Source organism: Scyliorhinus canicula, chromosome 16 (assembly GCF_902713615.1).
Source record: "Scyliorhinus canicula chromosome 16, sScyCan1.1, whole genome shotgun sequence".
In the NCBI taxonomy this organism is placed as follows: domain Eukaryota; kingdom Metazoa; phylum Chordata; class Chondrichthyes; order Carcharhiniformes; family Scyliorhinidae; genus Scyliorhinus; species Scyliorhinus canicula.
Window position 1 is genome coordinate 5,044,850 of NC_052161.1, and position 22,171 is coordinate 5,067,020.

The 22,171-nt window shown below is 46.4% G+C and overlaps 1 protein-coding gene across 2 annotated transcripts in view; it reads left to right on the top strand.

The window, feature by feature from the left end:
- Positions 1 to 3,638: 3,638 nt before the first annotated feature.
- LOC119979571 (Kv channel-interacting protein 2-like) overlaps positions 3,639 to 22,171 on the top strand; it is a 413,692-nt gene continuing 395,159 nt past the window's right edge. The window contains exon 1 of one of the 2 annotated variants that reach the window (XM_038822004.1): positions 3,639 to 4,816. In XM_038822004.1, the coding sequence (XP_038677932.1) occupies positions 4,735 to 4,816 (82 nt within the window). In that variant the 5' untranslated portion in view covers positions 3,639 to 4,734. The remainder of the gene's footprint in view (positions 4,817 to 22,171) is intronic. The other variant, XM_038822001.1, reaches the window with a different exon arrangement.

The window sequence follows — 22,171 nt, forward strand, 5'->3', positions numbered from 1 at the left end:
ACTCGCTCCGCATTCATTCCCATTGCACAGAAACCCAATGGAGTAAATCCCTTCCCATTCATTCCCATTACACAGGATCCCAATGGAGTAAATCCCTTACCATTCATTCCCATTGCACAGAAACCCAATGGAGTAAACCCCTTCCCATTGCACAGGAACCCAATGGAGTAAATCCCTTCCCATTCATTCCCATTGCACAGAAACCCAATGGAGCAAATCCCTTCCCATGCATTCCCATTGCACAGAAACCCAATGGAGTAAATCCCTTCTCATTCATTCGCATTACACAGAAACCCTATGGAATAAATCCCTTCCCATTCATTCCCATTGCACAGAAACCCAATGGAGTAAATCTCTTCCCATTCATTCCCATTACACAGAAACCCAATGGAGTAAATCCCTTCCCATTCATTCCCGTTACACAGAAACCCAATGGAGTAAACCCCTTTCTGTTCATTCCCATTGCACAGAAACCCAATGGAGTAAATCCCTTCCTATTCATTCCCATTGCACAGAAACCCAATGGAGTAAATCCCTTCCCATTCACTCCCATTACACAGAAACCCAATGGAGTAAATCCCTTCCCATTCATTCCAATTACACAGAAACCCAATGGAGTAAATCCCTTCCCATTCATTCCCATTTCACAGAAACCCAATGGAGTAAATCCCTTCCCATTCATTCCCATTACACAGGATCCCAATGGAGTAAATCCCTTACCATTCATTCCCATTGCACAGAAACCCAATGGAGTAAATCCCTTCCCATTGCACAGGAACCCAATGGAGTAAATCCCTTCCCATTCATTCCCATTGCACAGAAACCCAATGGAGCAAATCCCTTCCCATGCATTCCCATTGCACAGAAACCCAATGGAGTAAATCCCTTCTCATTCATTCGCATTACACAGAAACCCTATGGAATAAATCCCTTCCCATTCATTCCCATTGCACAGAAACCCAATGGAGTAAATCTCTTCCCATTCATTCCCATTACACAGAAACCCAATGGAGTAAATCCCTTCCCATTCATTCCCATTACACAGAAACCCAATGGAGTAAATCCCTTTCTATTCATTCCCATTGCACAGAAACCCAATGGAGTAAATCCCTTCCTATTCATTCCCATTGCACAGAAACCCAATGGAGTAAATCCGTTCCTATTCATTCCCATTGCACAGAAACCCAATGGAGTAAATCCCTTCCCATTCACTCCCATTACACAGAAACCCAATGGAGTAAATCCCTTCCCATTCATTCCCATTTCACAGACAGCCAATGGAGTAAATCCCTTCCCATTCACTCCCATTGCTCAGAAACCCAATGGAGTAAATCCCCTCTGTTTGCACAGAACACCTATGGAGTAAATCCCTTCCCATTCATTCCCATTACACAGAAACCCAATGGAGTAAATCCCTTCCCATTCATTCCCATTACACAGAAACCCAATGGAGTAAATCCCTTCCCATTCATTCCCATTACACAGGAACCCAATGGAGTAAATCCCTTCCCATTCATTCCCATTGCACAGAAACTCAATGGAGTAAATCCCTTCCCATTCATTACCATTGCACAGAAACTCAATGGAGTAAATCCCTTCCCATTCATTTTCATTGCACAGAAACCCTATGGAGTCAATCCCTTCCCATTCAGTCCCATTACACAGAAACCCTCTGGAATAAATCCCTTCCCATTCATTCCCATTACACAGAACACAATGGAGTAAATCCGTTCCCATTCACTCCCATTGCACAGAAACCCAATGGAGTAAATCCCTTCCCATTCACTCCCATTACACAGAAACCCAATGGAGTAAATTCCTTCCCATTCATTCCCATTACACAGAACACAATGGAGTAAATCCCTTCCCATTCATTCCCATTGCACAGAAACCCAATGGAGTAAATCCCTTCCCATTCTCTCCCATTGCACAGAAACCCAATGGAGTAAATCCCTTCCCATTCACTCCCATTGCACAGAAACCCAATGGAGTAAATCCCTTCCCATTCTTTGCAATTGCACAGAAACACAATGGAGTAAATGCCTTCCCATTCATTCCCATTACACAGAAACCCAATGGAGAATCTCGCTCCGCATTCATTCCCATTGCACAGAAACCCTATGGAATAAATCACATCCCATTCACTCCCATTGCACAGAAACCCAATGGAGTAAATGCCTTCCCATTCACTCCCATTACACAGAAACCCAATGGAGTAAATCCCTTCCCATTCCTTCCCATTGCACAGAAACCCAATGGAGTAAATCCCTTCCCATTCACTCCCATTGCACAGAAACCCAATGGAGTAAATCCCTTCCCATTCACTCCCATTACACAGAAACCCAATGGAGTAAATTCCTTCCCATTCATTCCCATTACACAGAACCCAATGGAGTAAATCCCTTCCCATTCTCTCCCATTGCACAGAAACCCAATGGAGTAAATCCCTTCCCATTCCTTCCCATTGCACAGAAACCCAATGGAGTAAATCCCTTCCCATTCACTCCCATTACACAGAAACCCAATGGAGTAAATTCCTTCCCATTCATTCCCATTACACAGAACACAATGGAGTAAATCCCTTCCCATTCATTCCCATTGCACAGAAACCCAATGGAGTAAATCCCTTCCCATTCTCTCCCATTGTACAGAAACCCAATGGAGTAAATCCCTTCCCATTCACTCCCATTGCACAGAAACCCAATGGAGTAAATCCCTTCCCATTCATTGCCATTGCACAGAAACCCAATGGAGTAAATGCCTTCCCATTCATTCCCATTACACAGAAACCCAATGGAGTATCTCGCTCCGCATTCATTTCCATTGCACAGAAACCCTATGGAATAAATCACATCCCATTCACTCCCATTGCACAGAAACCCAATGGAGTAAATGCCTTCCCATTCATTCCCATTACACAGAAACCCAATGGAGTAAATCCCTTCCCATTCCTTCCCATTGCACAGAAACCCAATGGAGTAAATCCCTTCCCATTCACTCCCATTGCAGAGAAACCCTATGGAGTAAATCCCTTCCCATTCCTTCCCATTGCACAGATACCCAATGGAGTAAATCCCTTCCCATTCCTTCCGATTACACAGAAACCCAATGGTGTAAATCCCTTCCCATTCACTCCCATTACACAGAAACCCAAAGGAATAAATCCCTTCTCATTCCTTCCCATTGCACAGAAACCCTATGGAGTAAATCCCTTCCCATTCCTTCCCATTACACAGAAACCCAATGGAGTGAATCCCTCCGCATTCATTCCACTTCATGGCATTCCAATGGATGAAACAACTTCCCTCAATCTACCATTCACTGGAATTCTAAATTTTCAAACCCTTTCCCAGTCACTCCACGGGATTAAAGCCAAATAGTAAGAAGTGTGGTTTCAGTCTGATGCTCTGCTTGTGATCCTGGTTACCGTGTTCCACATCTCCAACATTTTGATGATTTTCTCTTCATGACCTGACACACAGCAACATGTTTGATAAGGTCTGACATCCTTCATCGCTGAAGAAGTTGTCATCATCTCGTTTCTCGTCATACCTCTCTAGTTTTGTGTTGACGTTAATACTGCTTACTTTCCATTATTGCCATGGTTTCCCCAGGGGTTGCCTGCTCACCAGTATGGCCTTGTCTCTGTCTGGTCTTGCTCTGTTTCTCAGTTGTGATGTCTGTGTGTGTGTGTGTCTCTGGACTGCTTTTCCCACTGTATCTTTCTCAGCACTAACCCCTCTTTGCCTCTCTCTTCTGTCTGTATTTGCATGGATTCGGTCTGTTTGTGTGGACTCCTAGCTGTCTGACTGTGTGTACACCCCTCCCTGTGCTGTTTCAATGTGTATCTGCCTCAGTGCCTTTTCTCAGCCCTGCCGGCTGTGTGTGAGGGTAATTCTCAGCATCCAGTCTAACTGTCTGCTCAGCACCGTTTGAATCCAGAGCTGTGTGTGTGGCTGAGTCTGTCTGCCGTGTCTCTCTCTCTCGCACACTGTGCGTGTGTATGAGAGTGTGTGCTCCTTTCCCTGTGTTGTGTGTGTGTTTCCCCTCTGGTTGTTGAGCTCCATCCCAGCCCCAGGTGTTTGTCTATCCAGCAGTGTGGATGTCCAACAATCCAGAGGAAACAGTGGAGAGTGACCGGCTGTCACATAAAGAGGCAGAGGTTTCATCTTCCAAAGCAACCCGGAGGGAGGGGGGTGAATAAGAAAACCATTCGATTGGAGAATTAAAACACTCAGAAAATTGTACAGCAGGGACTTTGTGACGCTTCGGGAAAGTCAAATCAGGAATTGACCAAAATCTATTTTGAAAGGAAGAGCCAGCAGGGATGTAGAGGGAAGCAGAAGATATATTTAAAACGAAAAGACTCCGGCTTCATCGGAACTGAGTGGGAATCTGTACTGGGTGAAGCTGGCAGAACTGAATCCACAACTCTAGGAGCTTGCAGTCAGGATCTATCGCATCGGGAAAGAGGGAGAAAGTCCAGGAATAATCCATCCCCGACAACACTTCTGTTCAGGCAAAAAAAAGCAACTCTGCAAGAGATCCTGATTTAAAAAAAAGCAGTTTTCCCATTCAGTTCCAGGAAAGACTAATTTCCCCATCAGCAGGAGGCAGTGTAGATGCTGGGGACCTGCCACCTTTCCCTCTCTTTGTCTCTCTCTTCAAATTGTTGACTTGTCATTTCCCAATTTTTCCCTCCTCCCCCTCACTGTCTCCTCAAGTAACGGGACCATGAAAGGGAAAAACAAGAAGCCGAACGTCTCCATCTCGAATCCGGAGCAGAGAGACATGGACGGGTATGATCAGCTGGCAGGTAAGGTTTATTAACACAATCAGCAATGGATTGAATTGACTGGGCTCTGCTTTCCTGGCTGAAATTGGGAAGTGTTTGAGATGCTCTTTGAATGATTGCATGCTGGAACCCAGGCCAGTGTCTCGCTCTTCTGCTTTTCCTCTTTACCTTATTTGGATTGTGGTTGTCTTTGTTGATTTGCTGTCACAGGTTTATAGCAAATTCAAATTGGATCATTACTCATAATTGCACCTTGATTTGCTCTGAATACTTGACGAGGCTGACTCAGTTTCCCTTCAGCTGCATAGTGGCTGAGTTGGGATTTTCCCTTTTGTGGGGATTTGGTGGGTCAGTGTTTAGCGAAGGGTACAGCGGGGTGGCAAAGTTTCCCATCCCACTAAAGCCAAAGCCAAATGTGGCACCTTGATTCACATTAGGAGAATGTAACTGGTGAGGTTGTTGGCTATCACACTATGTCGGTACTGCCCATGGGTTGCCAACTCTCTCGGGCTGTTCTGGAGTCTCCAAGGATGAAAGATTCATTGCCAGGACCTTGATGTGGGCAAAAATCTTGGAGAGAAATAATTAAAAAGGGCATTAAAATTGGTTTCTTTTCTTCATTTCATTGATCACTTTTGTTAATTATTATAGTTCGAAGAATAATGTGGTGGGGAAAAAGACAATTTGATTGGGTGGGACTGTTGGTGGTGGGCAGTTGTGTGATTAAACCTCCAGCAATACATCCAAATCGTGTTGGCAATACTATGTTGCCCTCCACCTTATAATTCATGGAATAGAATGTTGGAAATGTGGTGACGACCTGTTCATGATATTGATGCACTCAAAACCAAAGGGGTGATATGTTTCATCATTCTGCTGGTTAAAGCTGGGGCAGGTTTTGGGGTCCATTGTAGAAATCATCACCAGGTTAGTCCCCAGTCTAAACTGTGTTGACTGAGCCCAGTGTGGGTAACAGTAGGATTGATACTGTTTGTCTCATTGTTACTGAGTTTGGGTGTTAAATCAACAATCCCTCTACTGATTACTAACAGAGCCTCTGTGTTGGTGCATCAGTTGAGCAGAAGGTCATGTTTTGCTCTGTTGGTATCATCATGGATTAGTCTACCAACACTTGTTGTCGGAGTGAATGGACAAGTTACTGGAGAGTCAGTATGCGATGAAAACCTAGTAAGGGCCAGCACCTTTATTGTGCACATTCACCTCTGAGTCAGAAGATTATGGGTGCGAACGCTATTCCAGGGTGCAGGAGGAATAATCCAAGCTGACACTCCCACTGAGGGAGTGCTGCACTGTCAGAAGTGCTGTCTTTTGGAAGAGAGGTTAGAGCAATGGGCCTCCTGCTCTCTCAGTTAGATGTACAAATTCCCATGGCCGCTATTTCTAAAAAAGAATGGGGGAGTTCTCTCTGGCACACTGGCCAATAGTTGTTCTTTAACCAACATCTCGAAAACAGATTCTCTAGTCTTTATCTAATTTCTGCATCTAAGTTGTCACAATTAATGATCCTCCAACACTAGCTGGTCTTGAATAGTCGTTTTACTTGGACAGACTCTAATCCTCTATTAATTTAAAGATCTCAATAAAATCCTGTAGAGGTGTACACTTCTCACAAAGATATTGACAGGATGTGATCAAGTGATGTGTGAATAGACGCGTAGGAAATATATACCCTTTGGGCAGAATGGCTAGATTCTGGGCTGTAACATTCTAAATCTACGTAAAGAAAAACCCCACCTTTTTCCACCGGTCCTGAAAACTATGGACCTTTAAACTAGGAATCAATCCCACTGTCCTTCTTTGACTTTTGTCTAAGACTCTCGTGCCACCTGACATTCGAGCAAACCAAAACTGGATAGAGCATTCTGGGTGTGAGCTGGCTACAATCTCACACAGAAAAAGAATAGTGCTTCTCGTATTATTTTACACTGTCCTGTCAATAGCTTACATGCTTTTCTGCAATAGCTTCATGGCTTTTGCAATAGCTTTCAATGGGCAAAAAGTAAGAACCTGCATTTATATAGCCTCGTATAACATTTCAAAAGATCACTTTGACAAACAATCGCTGTTATGTAGGCAAATATGACAGTTAATCATTTGCACACCAAGATCCTGCAGACCAGAATGACGCTGAATTACCAGTTAACCAGTTTATGGTGGAATTAATTGAAGATGGAACATTGGCCGGGCACTGGGCGAATTCCCTTTTTTAAATAATTTGCGGAGATTTTTAGTGTTTACTTGAATTTAAGCCTGGAGATGACTTATTCTGTAGAGCCTCATCAAAAGAACGACACTTCATCAAATCCACACTCCCTTGATACCACACTGGAGAGTCAGCCTGGATTACGAGTTCAGATCCTGACGTAGGTCCAGACTGAAGCCGACTAGTCCAGAGGCAAGATCGGTATTAACTGAGGCATGACATTAAACATAAGGAGAATGTTTAAAAGTGCTTGATTTAGAAGTAGTCCTATGATGAGTGTCATTCTGTGAGATAGCGCTTGCTTTTACACGGATGAAATAATTATGCCTATTGCATACAATCGCACAATTTAATCCTTAAATACTGGTGAGAGGATTAACATAATGAACCACGGTTACTTTCTGCATAGTCCCCTCTGCATTAAACGTTTCTTTGATGGAGCTACCAGGGCAGCACGGTAGCATTGTGGATAGCACAATCGCTTCACAGCTCCAGGGTCCCAGGTTCGATTCCGGCTTGGGTCACTGTCTGTGCGGAGTCTGCACATCCTCTGCGTGGGTTTCCTCCGGGTGCTCCGGTTTCCTCCTACAGTCACAAAGATGTGCAGGTTAGGTGGATTGGCCATGATAAATTGCCCTTAGTGTCCAAAATTGCCCTTAGTGTTGGGTGGGGTTACTGGGTTATGGGATAGGGTGGAGGTGTTGACCTTGGGTAGGGTGCTCTTTCCAAGAGCCGATGCAGACTCGATGGGCCGAATGGCCTCCTTCTGCACTGTAAATTCTATGACTTCAAGGAGAATCAATCTTCTAACTTGTTTTACAAGTCTCCAGGGAGAGTGAAATGATCAAAGCTTGGTGACTCTCTACTGCACCCTTTCACATCTCTATTTTGTTGATACCATTATGTTTGTTTTTAAAAAAAATTTTTTTTTTAAGAGTACCCAATTATTTTTTCCAATTTTTTTTAGGGGCAATTTTAGCATGGCCAATCCACCTATCCTGCACATCTTTTGGGTTGTGGGGGCAAAACCCACGCAGACACGGGGAGAATGTGCAAACTCCACACAGACAGTGACCCAGGGCCGGGATTCGAACCCGGGTCCTCAGCGCCGTAGGCAGCAATGCTAACCACTGTGCCACCGTGCTGCCCCCTAACGATACTATTATGTTGATGGTCCCTCCCACTAGTGTAATTCCAATGTAAAAGGGCATCCGATTAGCCAGGGTCGGGATTGGCACTTGAGAGGCTGACAAGCTGCAGCCGCGTATTAGCACTCCACTCCGCGCATTCACCTATTCCAGCCCACAAGATGGCATTCGAAAAGGTGGCACCCCATTTCATAGATGCGCAGCTCGAGACCCTGCTGGATGCCATGGAGAAGAGGCAGGGTACCCGTTATCCAGGGTGTGAAGGAGGCTGCCACCTGACACCGTTCACCGGGCATGGGCGCAGGTGGCAGAGGCCGTGAGCACCGTGGGCCCCACTGCGGCAGTAGTGTCGTAAAAAGATTCACAACCTCCTCAAGGCGGCCAGGGTGAGTTACCAGCAATGTGCCCCTGCTCGTACCACACCCTGCAACACCTATACAACCCCCATGACTGGGTGCCCTGCACACACAGGCCATTAGCTGCCCACCCCCTGTGCTGCCCCCATCTGACTGCCTCACAGTGTGCAATTTCTGTCTCCCCCCACCTCCGCCCCCACCCTCCCAGGGGAAGGTGCCACCTTTCCGCGGGGTGGCGGCGTGGGCTTAAATAGGGTGCTCTTTCCAAAGGCTGGTGCAGCCCCGATGGGCCGGATAACCTCCATCTGCACTGTAAAAACTAGGATTCTAATCCCCAAATCCAACATTATTTTAATCCTTGCTTTAACCCTCTCTGTTGAAGTTACCACTGGTTGTATCAGTTCTGAACACCGACTGATTTTTTTCCCTCAGGGTGGCCGCCTCATTCACATGCCCAAAGAGGTGTAAAGACTATAGACGAGTGATAATTAGGATTTGGATTTTGTTTATTGTCACGTGTACCAAGGCACAGGGAAAAGTATTTTTCAACAGATCATTAAGTACATGAATATAAAAGAAAATACATAATAGGGAAACACAAGGTACACAATGAAACTACATAAACACCGGCATCGGGTGAAGCATACAGGGGTGTAGTGTTAATCAGGTCAGTCCACTCTATCCAGGTTTCTCAGCTTTCTGTAAGTTTCAATAAGATGCCCTCATCCTTCGAAACTCCATCGAGTACAGACCCAGAGTCGTCAACCCCTCCTCATATGACAAGCCCTTCGTTTCAGGGATCATTCTTGTGAACCTCCTCTGGACCCTTTCCAAGGCCAGCACATCCTTCCTTAGATACTGGGCCCAAAACCGCTCACAATGCTCCAAATGGAGTCTGACCAGAGTGTTAAATAGCCTCAAAAGTACATCCCTGCTCTTGTATTCTAGCCTTCTCGTCATGAATGCTAACATTGCATTTGCCTTCCTCACTACCGACTGAACCTGCACATTAACCTTAAGAGAATCCTGAAATCGGACTGCCATCCTGAATCCCCACTCTCTGCCTTCTGCCAGTCAGCCAATCCTCTATCCATGTCAGTACCTTGCACCTAACAGCTCTTATTTTATTTAGCAGTCTCCTGTATGGCACCTTGTCAAAGATCTTCTGGAAATCCAAATAGATCATATCCACTGGTTCTCCTGTGTCTAACTTCCTCATTCCCTCTCAAGGAATTCTAACAGATTTGTCAGGCATGACCTCCCCTTGACAAATCCGTGCTGACTCAGTCTTATTTTACCATGTACTCCGCAATCTCATCCTTAGTGATAGACTCTAAAATCTCACCAACAACCGAAGGAGACAGAGATGAATGGAAATGATGATCCAGAATGTGATATTCCCTGGAACTCTAATAGGAAACCCAAGAAACTGATTTGAAGGAATAAAGCCTGAGAAACAAGAGCATTGTTGTAAAGCCATCATTTGTAGTCACTGTCCTTGTGGGTAGGAGGACAGGAGGTATGGTACCCATGATAGAAAGAAGAAAATAACTTGCATTTCTGTAGCACCTTTCACAACCTTCAGGGCATCGCAAAGCATTTTACAGCCAATGAAGTACTTTTTGAAGTCCAGTTACTCTTTAATTAAGGAAATGCGGTAAGCAGCAATCTCCTGCAAACAGCATTGTGATAATGATCAAATAATGTGCTTAAGTGAGTGGTGGTGAGGAATAAAAATGAATCAGAACTCTCCTGCTCTTCATCAAGCAGTGCCAAGGGACCTTATAAATCCACCTGAGAGGGAATTTGGCTGAATACCTCATTCAAAAGATTGCGGCCAGAATTCTAGGGTTGCAGTGATTCACTTTTTCCTCCGGCAGCATCGTCCTGCCCGTGTTTTTCCCAGCGGCATGGGGTGGTTGCAATGGGAAATCCCATTGACAAGCCACGGGAATATAGAACAATGGGCCTCCAAGAAACATGCAGCTGGAGGAACCAGAGAATGCAGCCCAGCATCTCTGACAGTGCAGTACTCCCTCAGTACTACACAAGGGAATGTTCAGGCCAGCTGTGTATTATACGTTCAAATCTCCGGATTTGCAATTGAACATTCAAATTCAGAAAAGAGAGTGCGAGAAACAAAGCCAAGAATCTAATTGATGTGTATTTTGACTTGGCTCCATCGATTGTTGAGCACAATAAAACAATGGATCACTTAATGACTACCTGGGTAATTAAGGGAGTAATTTAATGGAAAAAGAAAGCTGAAGGTGGGTCAGAGCCCATCTGAAACACTGTGGAATATATTGGCCACCTTGACACATGGAGGGTTTTGGTGCCTTAGAAAAGAGTACATTGAAGTGTCCAATATAATTCATGAATTCAGATAAAGAGGAAGATTTTAAGCAGTTTTCTTTGTCAACGAAGGGAGTTTGAGATGATTCGAGGTGCCTTTAAAATGATGACGCTTTGGAGTGAAGAATGTTCATTGCGGTGAAGAGCTCAAATTCCCAGGGACACATGTTATAAAATAAAAAGTTAGAAATAAGATGGGAAATTGGAGGAACGTTTCTCTCGGGAGAAATGGACGAATGCATTTGAGGGATAAATGGAGAAGGAGGATAGATGAGGTTGGGGGCATAAGGGGAGGGTTGAGGGATAAGGGCAAGAGGTTGGTAAATGGGGCTGAGGATTTGGGGAGACAGTAGGTAGGTAGGGTGAGTGTTTTGGAGAGATGATGATTAAATAGAGTTGAGTGGTTGGGGGAGATGGTGGGTAGATGTCGTTGAGTGGGTTTGTGTAAGTGTTTTTTGCTTTATTCGTTCATGTGACGTGGGCATCGCAGGCAGTGCCAGCATTTATTGCCAATCCCTAATTATTAAGAGTCTGTGGGTCTGGAGTCACATGTAGGCCAGACCAGGTGGTGATGGCAGTTTCCTTCCCCAAAGGACATTAGTGAACCAGATGGGTTTTTACAACAATCGACAATGGTTTCATGGTCCAGATTTGTATTGAATTCAAATTTCACCATCTGCAGTGGTGGGATTTGAACCTGGGTCACCAGAACATCACTTTGGGTCTCTGGTTTACTAGCCCAGCAACAATACCACTACGCCGTCATATCCCTTAAGTGGTAAGTGGGGCTGAATGGTTGGGGGATAGGGTGGGGAATAGGGTTGAGTGATTGGGGGCAGATAATGGGCCTCATATTATACAGAGTAACTCTGTTTCTCTCTCCACTGATACTGCCTGATCAGCTGAGGATTATTCAACCTAATGATCTAATTCATGTTTCGAAAGACTCTGATCTGTATGTTGTTAAAATAGCAAACAAAGGGAGTGCACAGTCTGTTGTTGAAAACTCACCACTATTCTTAGAATTCCCCCTATACCAAAAAGGGCCGACATTCTAAATGGTGAACAGGGATTCTCACTCCCTGACTCCGATGCAGGCTTCGGTGGGTGCTATTCAGGTCAAACTATATTTTCAAGTTACCCCCCGGTATAACCCATATCTTCATAGAAAATTTCATCTACTTACCACTTAGTAGCATCGATCCTGGGTCCCACATTGCTAAGTAAGTAAGACTTTGGATAACCACTGTTTCAGGTTAAAACTTTTAAGTTATTTCATTATTGTACTTTTTTCTTTTAAAAGCTGCCATCACTGTCTTTACAGAAAGGTAAAAAGATTTTGCTTCTGGATCCTTCTGGTTGGTGGAAGGGACCTTCAGGCCCAACTTGACAATCAATCTTCTTTTTAAAATCTGGTCTTCTTTAGATGTATTCGCTGGTGAGCTCGGTTGCTGTGTCCTATCTTTCCCATGTAACGAGCTGGGGAGAGCTGGCTGTGCTGGCTATCTCTGAGCTGACTCTGAACTGACTCTGCCTCCTCTTTAAATTCTGGTCTTCCTTAGATGTATTAGCTGTTTTAGCTCGGCTACTTGGCTCTGTCCCTTTCCCATGACCGAGCTGGCTGTAAGATGACTCTGCTTGCTTCTCTTGTTCCTTCTCTGCCTCTCGCTCTCTCACACTCTCTCCCCCTCTGGTTCTGGTAGTTCCTGCTCTGGTCTCTGGGTTTATATTCTCTTTCCAACAGTTATTAAGTTTTTATGACTTTATTGTAAAGTAACTTTTATTTCACTTTGATTGTAAAAAGTATCTTTGATCTAAACATTCTCATACAACTAAGTATTCATTTTGACATGACCTCAGCTCTCAGGTCTCTGATTACATTGTTTCCTTTGTGATGTTCAAAGTTCCTTTGTTATATTCAAAAATGCTTTGGTTTCAAGAGGTGTTATTTTTAATTCCTGTCATTTCTATAGTTTTATTTTCCAATTGCGTCCCCAGTTCATAATTTTGACTTTGATTTTGGGTCTAAATGATAGTTCTCGTAGACTGATAGTCTCCAATTTTCTTTAATTTACCTGATAGCGGCAGAACTTCATACCTAGAATTGTCACCAAATTCAACTGAACCTCATCCTTTCCTTTCCAGCTGCTTACTAAGATAGTTAATTTCAATGAAGGTGTGAAACATTGCTTTTAGCTGTATGCTAAAATCCACTTGGTTATAACTTGAAAGGTTTACATTTATCACCTAGCTCAACTGAAACCCTCATCCATGCTTTTCCAGATGCTTACTAAGATAGTTACTTTCAATGAATGTGTGAACCATTGTTTTTAGCTTCATACAAAAATCCTGTTTGGGACAAGGAATCTGCATTTTATAATTTTGCTCTTTGCAGCTGCTATTAACCCTTTGTGGAATCTTTCCCTACATTCTCTCATGTTTCTCTCAGACCGGATATTGCCAGACTTCCATGTTTCAAATGACACATCTTTCCATATTTCCAATTACAAGTCGCACATTCAGGTGAGGAGAACTGTAGAAAGGGACCATTCAGGCAATCATCCTGAACCTGTGCTAGCTCTTAGCTGGATCTAATTGCCCTAAATTTATTTCTGTCTTCTCCCCCTGTAGTTTTAAATTGTCTTGTTGCAAAATCTCACCCAGCTCCCTTCCAAATGAAATTGCAATCTCAGTTGCCATTTGTAAATGATTCCATGTTCTAGTAACTTGCTGTTTGAAAGATGTTATTGCGGTAGTATAGTGGTCAGCACTGTTGCTTCACAGTGCCAGGGACCCGGGTTCAATTCCCGGCTTGGGTCACTGTGCGGAGTCTGCACGTTCTCCCCCCTGGCTGCGTGGGTTTCCTCCGGGTGCTCCGGTTTCCTCCCACAAATCCCAAAAAACGTGCTTATTAGGTGAATTGGACACTCTGAATTCTCCCTCTGTGTACCCGAACAGGCGCCGGAATGTGGCGACTAGGGGCTTTTCACAGTAACTTCATTGCAGTAAGCCCATTTGTGACAATAAAGATGATTATTATTAAAACTATTCATAGGGATGAGGCAGGAAAGAATTGAGAGAAATTTCCCTGAGTGAAACAAACTGTTTGGGATGGATATATGATGGCTGTGGGATTATAAGATAATTTTTCTCCCTGTCACAATGCCCTTGAATGATGGGCTATTGCACGGAGCTAGACAAGAATAGAGATTTCATTTAAATTTACAGCACGATAAATGGTGGTGGGGGAACAGCAAGTCACAGCTTATTAGAAAGAGTTCAGGTTCAGTTGAGTTATTTCTTGTTGTTGAGTGTTCGATTCAGATACATCGTGTCTCCCAGGAGAGGGGATTTATGGCAGCACATGTGGAGAAAGGTGGTCTCGAGTATTGTCATTAAAGTGCAAACTGGCTGTGCGACATCAATAATGAAAGGCTCGTTAATGTTTCTGCATCGAATTGTTTGTCCTCTATTATGACCTCGGCATTAATCTATTCCACTGAAAGTGGGTACCTGCATTTCCAAACTGTAACTCTGCAGGCCCACTTGAACTTGAAGGTCAAGTTCTACCTGCTCCCTGAGTGAAATATATCAGAAACTTTGAGAATATAAACAGGATCCGAGAAGTTAAGGATGTGTTCACACTGGGGTTATTCGGAGGCTCTGTCACCAGAGGACCCAGATGACAAATAATTGGCAAAACAACTGGGGTTTGGGGAGGAATGGGGGAGATGAGATGAATATATTTCACTCGAAAATCTCGCAGCGACTTTTAACTCAAAGATTGGTAAGATATATACAGAGGAATTGAAATGTTGGACACGGGAATAAAAGACAGCATCAGGAAGCTCAGACTAAACAAGATCATTCTGATTATTTTGAAGCAGATGCTTTAAGGGAAATGGGCTCCCCCCCTCAAATCCGTTTTAGAACATCACTGAGTTCATCTCCCATCAATTCCGAAACTCTGGCCTCCTTCACACACCCCTGCTGAGCTGCTGCTGAAACCATCAGCCATGCCTCTGTTACCTCCTCATCCAAGGCTGCTGCCTGTCCTAACTCACACCAGGCTCCGCTCATCATTCACATTTGCACTCATTAACCTACACTGGTCACAGTTGAGCAATGCTTCAAGTTTTAAAATTGTCAACTTTGTCATCAAATCCCTCCATTGCCTCATCCTCCCTAGGGCTGCTCCTATAACCCTCCCTATCCCTGTAAACTCCTCCAACTCCTGCACCCCTCCCTATCCCTGCACCCTCCTCCACCTCCCTCCCTATCCCTGTAACCTCCTCAACTCCCTGCACCCCTCCCTATCCCTGTGAACTCCTCTCCAACTCCCTGCACCCCTCCCTATGCCTGCTCCTACACTCCTCCCTATACCTGTAACCTCCTCCAACACCCTACACCACTCCTATCCCGGTAACCTCCTCCAACCCCCTACATCCCTCCCCCTCCCTATGCCTGCTCCTACACACCTCCTCCCTATACCTGTAACCTCCTCCAACCCCCTAAACCCCTCCCTATCCCTGTACCTCCAACACCCTGCACCCCTCCCTATCCCTGTAATCTCCTCCAACCCCTTACATCCCATCCAATCCCTGTAAACTCCTCCAACCCCCTGCACCCCTCCCTATCTCTGTAACCTCCTCCAACCCCCTACATCCCTCCTATCCCTGTAACCTCCTCCAACCCCTTACACCCCTCCCTATCCCTGTAACCTTCTCCAACACCCTACACCACTCCTATCCCTGTAAACCCCTCCAACTCCCTGCACCCCTCCCTATCCCTGTAACCTCCTCCAACCCCCTACACCCCTCCCTATCCCTGTAACCTCCTCCAACCCCTTACATCCCTCCCTATCCCTGTAACCTTCTCCAACACCCTACACCACTCCCATCTCTGTAACCTCCTCCAACTCCCTGCACCCCTCCCTATCCCTGTAACCTCCTCCAACCCCCTACACCACTTCCTATACCTGTAACCTCCCAGCACTGGGCTGGTTTAGCACAGTGGGCTAAGACAGCTGGCTTGTAATGCAGAACAAGACCAGCAGCGCGGGTTCAATTCCTGTTCCAGCCTCCCTGAACAGGCGCCAGAATGTGGCGACTAGGGACTTTTCACAGTAACTTCGTTGAAGCCTACTTGTGACAATAAGCGATTATTATAGGGGCTGGTTTAGCACACTGGGCTAAATCGCTGGCTTTGAAAGCAGACCAAGGCAGGCCAGCAGCATGGTTCAATTCCCATACCAGCCTCCCCAAACAGGTGCCGGAATGTGGCGACTAGGGCTTTTCACAGTAACTTCATTTAAAGCCTACTTGTGACAATAAGCGATTTTCATTTCATTTCAATTTCATCCCTGTAACCTCCTCCAACCCTTTACATCCTTCCCTATCCCTGTAACCTCCTCCAACCCCTTTCACCCCTCCCAATGCCTGTAACCTCCTCCAACCCCTTACACCCATCCCACATCTCCATCATGGCCTCCATCCCCTCAACCCACTGACTCCAATCTGATCCACTCTGACCCCAATCTGATCCACTCTGACCCCAATCTGATCCACCCTGACCCCAATCTGATCCACTCTGACCCCAACCTGATCCACCCTGACCCCAATCTGATCCACTCTGACCCCAATCTGACCCCAGTGACCCTGGCAGAACCCAAACTGAGCGTCCATGAACAGGTTATTGCGAAGTATCTTCCACTTGATAGCACTGTTGGTGACCCCTTCCGCCACTTTGATGATAATGGAGAGTAGACTGATTGGGCGGTAATTGGCCGGGTTGGATTTGTCCTGTTTCTTGTGTACAGGACACACCTGGACAAGTTATCACCTTGCCGGGTAGATGCCAGTGTTGTAGCTGTACTGGAACAGCTTGGCTAGGGGTGTAGTACGTTCTGGAACACAAGTCTTCAGTATTATTGCCGGAATATTGTCAGGGCCCAGAGCCTTTGCAGCATCCGGCGCCTTCAGCCATTTCTTGGTCTCATGTGGAGTGAATCGAATTGGCTGAAGACTGACATCTGTGATGGTTCATCCACTTGGCACTTCTGGCTGAAGATTGTTGCGAATGCCTCAGCCTTGTCTTTGCAGATGTGCTGGGCTCCTCCATCATTGAGGATGGGGATATTTGTGGAGCCTCCTCCTCCAGTGAGTTGTTTAATTGTCCACCGCCATTCACGGCTGGATGTGGGAGGACTGCAGAGCTTAGATCTGATTTGTTGGTTGTGGGATAACTCAGCTTTGTCTATTGCATGCTGCTCTTTGGCACACAGGTAGTCCTGTGTTGTTGCTTCATCAGGTTGACACCCCACCTTTAGGTATGCCCAATGCTGCTCTTGACATGCTTTCCAGCACTCTTGTACCAGGGTTGATCCCCTGGCTGGGTGGTAATGGTAGAGTGGGGGATATGCTGGGCCATGAGGTTACAGATTGTGGTTGAATACAATTCTGCTTCTGTTGATGGCCCACAGCCTCGTGGATGCCCAGTCTTGAGTTGCTGAATAATACATAGTTTTGAAAGAGTAGATAGAGAGAAACTGTTTCTACTGGTAGCAAGGTCCATAACAAGAGAACGCAGATTTAAGGAGAAATGATTTTACATAGTGAGTTGTTGTGATCTGTAAGGCACTGCCTGAATGAGGGGTAGAAAACAGGTCCAATCGGAACTTTCAAAAGGGTAAATACTTGAAACGGGAAAAATATCTTCTGTGGGGAAGGGCAAGGAAGTGGGATAACACTTTAAAATGTCCTTAATATCCCCCCTTTGGTGGGTCTCAGGCACAAATCAAGAATTTCAACAGCACAAATCTTTGTGTGTTTCCTTCTCTCTGATTTTATATCAACAGAACATTTTGCATTTTGGCTGAGAAACTCAAATTGCCAACCCCCCCCATGAGAGGGAGGAGCCACATCTCTATCTCACCCGCAACCCAGTCCTTCAGCTGCACAATTAATATTTCATTCATTTATGAGACACGACCATCACTGACAAAGTCACCATTTGTCGCCCAAATTGGTTTTGAGCTGCTGTTCGTGGCAAGCTACCTTCTCTAACTGCTGTGGCCACACCCTTGTGTCACAGTAACATTATTGGACAGGATGTTCTGTTGAGGTTGTGTCTATGGAAGACTTCCAGTGCAGTAGCGCACTCCAGTGAGAGAGCACTGCATCGTTGGAAGTTCTGTCTTTTAGATGAATTAAGCCACCCATCCATGGAATTAAAAATCACACAAGACTTATTCAAAGAGAGAATTCTCTCCGGTATTCTGGATTACTGCATATGATTCAACCAATATCACAAAAAAAATCGGTTTCACAGTGCTGTTTGTGGGATCTTGCTCTGCATTTCTACATTACAACAGTAATGACTATGCTTAATTTCATTGGGTGTAATGTACTTGGATGGCCTGAGGATGTGGAAGGTGCTATAGAAATGCGACCAATGGTTTCTTCTTTCACTCTTTGCTTTGTTGTAATGGGGGTTTGGAAACGTCCCTGGGTGAGGGTAATCGTGCATGTTCAGCATCGAGGTCAGCTTGAGCTTGTGCTGCCTGAAATAGCTCGTGTTGGGACATTAGCTGGATGTGGAGTTAAACATCTGACTGGCGTCTGAAACATGCTGCCTTGTCTTTCTGCTCATCATTAGAGGAATCTGCTTCACGCCAGTGAGCAAAAACCATTGCTCATTTTTAATAGAGCAGGAGAAAATTATGCGCTCAGCCGGAATCGGGAGGGGAATCTGTTCCTCTGCTCCTCTGAATTCTCTATTCACTGCCTGTATTGACCGGGGCCTCCTTCCAGTCCCAAACATCAGCAGATGGCCTCAGCTGACCCATGGCCAGAATCTTCTGCTCTAAAGCTGAGGTTTGGTGGTGGCCGTGGAAGTGGGAGTGTTTTCCGCTGTGCAGGATGGCTGACCATGTGCGATTCTGCACTGTTAGCTCATTACTTATGCATCTGTGAGGAGCGAGACAGATCTCATGGTTGGGGAAGGCAGGAGGGTGTGGTCTCTGCTGTTACCTCAAAGATCAAAGGTCTGGGGGCCATATTGTTTTTAACTTTAGCGTACCCAATTCCTTCCTTTCCAATTAAGCGGCAATTTAGCCTGGCCAATCCATCTAACCAGCACATCTTTGGGTTGTGTGGGTGAGACCCACACAGACACGGGGAGAATGTGAAAACTCCACACGGACAGTGACCCGGGATCAGGATCGAACCCGGGTCCTCGGCTCCGTGAGGCAGCAGTGCTAACCACTGCACCACCTTGCGGCCCTAGGGGCCATATATAAAGACCACACAGACTCCCTGTACTATCCTCCCCCCCCCGACACCCTGCCCCCCCCCACCCCGGACACCCAGCCCCCCCCCCCCCGGACACCCAGCCCCCCCCCCCCCCACACCCTGCACCTATCCCCCCCCCCCCACACCCCGCCTAGCCCCCCCGGACACCCTGCCCCCCCCCCCCGACACCCTGCCCCCCCCACCCGACACCCTGCAGCCCCCCCCCCCGACACCCTGCCCCCCCCCCCCCCCGCCGACACCCTGCCCCCCCGGACACCCTGCAGACCCCCCCTCCGGCACCCTGCCCCCCCCACGGACACCCTGCACTATCCCCCCCCCGGACACCCTGCCCCCCCCCCACCCGATACCCTGCAGCCCCCCCCCCCCCCCCCCCCGGACACCCTGCCCCCCCACCCCCCCGGACACCACTCCAGCCCCCCCCCCCACACCCCCCCCGGACACCCTGCACCCCCCCCCCCCCGGACCCTGCCCCCCCCCCCTGGACACCCCCCCCCCCCCGGACCCTGCCCTCACCCCCCCCTGCACTAACCACCCCCCACCCCAAGGACCACCCTCCCCCCCTCCCCCTTCCCCCTCCCCCTTCCCCCCCCCCCCCCCCCGGACACTCTGCGCCCCCCCCCCGGGTCACCCTGCACTGCACTATCCTTTCCACCGTACTCTCTGCTCCAGTCTTCCTGCCAATGATACATCTCTCCTTTGGCCATCCTCCATGTGACTGGCACCAGACAGTCTCAAGTACAGCTTGCCATCGATGTGCAGTTGTGAAAGTGAATGTTGTAATTTCTCGTTGGCGGGGGGCGTAATTCTGGTGAGCGGGTCTTTTATTCAACATGGATCAGATGTTAATGCATGAAAACTGGCTTCCTGACATTGTCTGTGAGGAAGCTCCACCTGCCTTTAATCCACCTTTAAACTCCCCGGAACTTAACTGCTGCAGTTCACCCAACCTTCGGGAAATTAAGTTCCCCACCCGCCAAGCTTCATACTACAGGCAGGGCTGGGAGATTCCACTCCCAATATTTTTGGGACAAGGATTGATGCGGATTTCCTCCTGATTGATGTGGGGGGTGTTGCTGAAGAAGATTGAACGAGCTCATTGTTGGGAACTAAGCTCACCCTGGACCCCCAATGTCACCTTCCGGTTGAGCTCTTGTTCCACATGACAGATTAAACTTCCATCCATCAGGATTCCATTGTAGAAAAAGCCAGCCAGAGCTCGGCAGTCCGCATGGAGGTGGCTGCCCAGAGAAATTCCACAGGCTGTCACCAACGTACTATAGTCAGGGATCATTTCCAGTGTGACATCTCCTACAGGAAATCAGTGGTTTCTGTGAGCAGGGCAATCAAGAGCACGTCTCTAAAACCAATCAGATTGAAGAATCCTCGCTGAGATAGACCAGGAAACATGACTTGGATTTATTTCAGTAAAGTCATGTAAAGAAAGCGAAATAAAGAGAGAGAAAGGAACGTTAGAGTTAATGGATAAAGAGGTAAGAGGCAGAAAAGGTAAAAAATTATGTTTTAAATGATCTCCAACCGCAATTAAAATTCTGAAGGAATGAAACTCCTCAGTGTAAAATTACATTTTCGGGGTTGGCGAGATTGCTTGGCAGTAGTTAGGGCTTATGAGGGCGTTAAAAATTCACTTCCACCTGTACACACCGGCCCTAACCTTCTCTGCTGTGTTTAGTGGGTAAGTTAGTGGGTACATATCGCAACTTCACACCCTTGCACATATTTTAATGTTGACTTTATTGTCTTGTTTTGTGAGGGCCACGTAGAATCCAGCACGAGTTTGTAGAGTTAAACAGAAAGTTTATTTCCAACAATAGCTACACAGCAGCAGTAGTTCACCACTGGTTCATTCACTAGCCGGTACCACACTGGCTAGCTCTATTTCCCCAGCTGCAACTACCAGTGACCGCCCCTCCCTCCTCATTGGGGGAGTTCATATTCCCCAAGAATTTCCCCCAGCCAATAGGATCCAGGCAGGTTATAAAGGCTTGGTTCTGTTGCATCACAGCGTGTGGAGGAGCGGGGTAACTTGGATGGAATTTCTGAATTTCCACATTTAAATGTGCCTTGTGCATACTCCAGAAGTTGCTGTCCGATTTATCCCACAGAGAGTGTTGCTGTCCTCAACTCTATTCTCAATGAGAATACTAGGCCATTGTTGAATTGATCTAGTCTGGTAGATGGTGTGGTCTGACCATTCTTGTTAGCAAAATAAACAGGTCGATTGATCCAATAAATCTGCCCTCTTTTACTGCTGTTCACGATGATGAAAGGATTATAAAGGTTAGATGCAGATATGTTATTTCATCTGATGGGGAGAGTCCAGAACAAGAGAGACCGTAATTGTAGAGCTAGCTCATTCAAAGGTGACATAATCTTTATTAGTGTCACAAGTCAGCTTATATTAACACTGCAATGAAGTTACTGTGAAAACCCCCCAGTCGCCACATTCCGAAGCCTGTTTGGGTACACTGAGGGAGAATTCAGAATGTCCAAATTACCTAACAAGCACGTCTTTTGGGACTGTGGGAGGAAACCGGAGCACCCGGAGGAAACCCACGCAGACACGGGGAGAACGTGCAGACTCCGCACAGACAGTGACCCAAGCTGGGAATCGAACCTGGGACTCTAGCGCTGTGAAGCAACAGTGCTAGCCTCTGTGCTACTGCATTGGGAAGTACTTGTTAACACATATAGTCTCGTGGAAATCTGTAGCACTCACTTCCCAAAACAGGGCGTGATGGGGTGGTAATCAACTGAGAACTAAGAATGGTAGATTCTTAGGGTATTACAGAACCAAGGCAAGTAGATGAAATGAAATTTGCTTATTGTCATAAGTAGACTTCAAATGAAGTTACTGTGAAAAGCCCTTAGTCGCCACATTCCGGCACCTCTTCAGGGAGGCTGGTACGGGAATTGAACCGTGCTGCTGGCCTGCCTTGGTCTGCTTTAAAAGCCAGCGATTT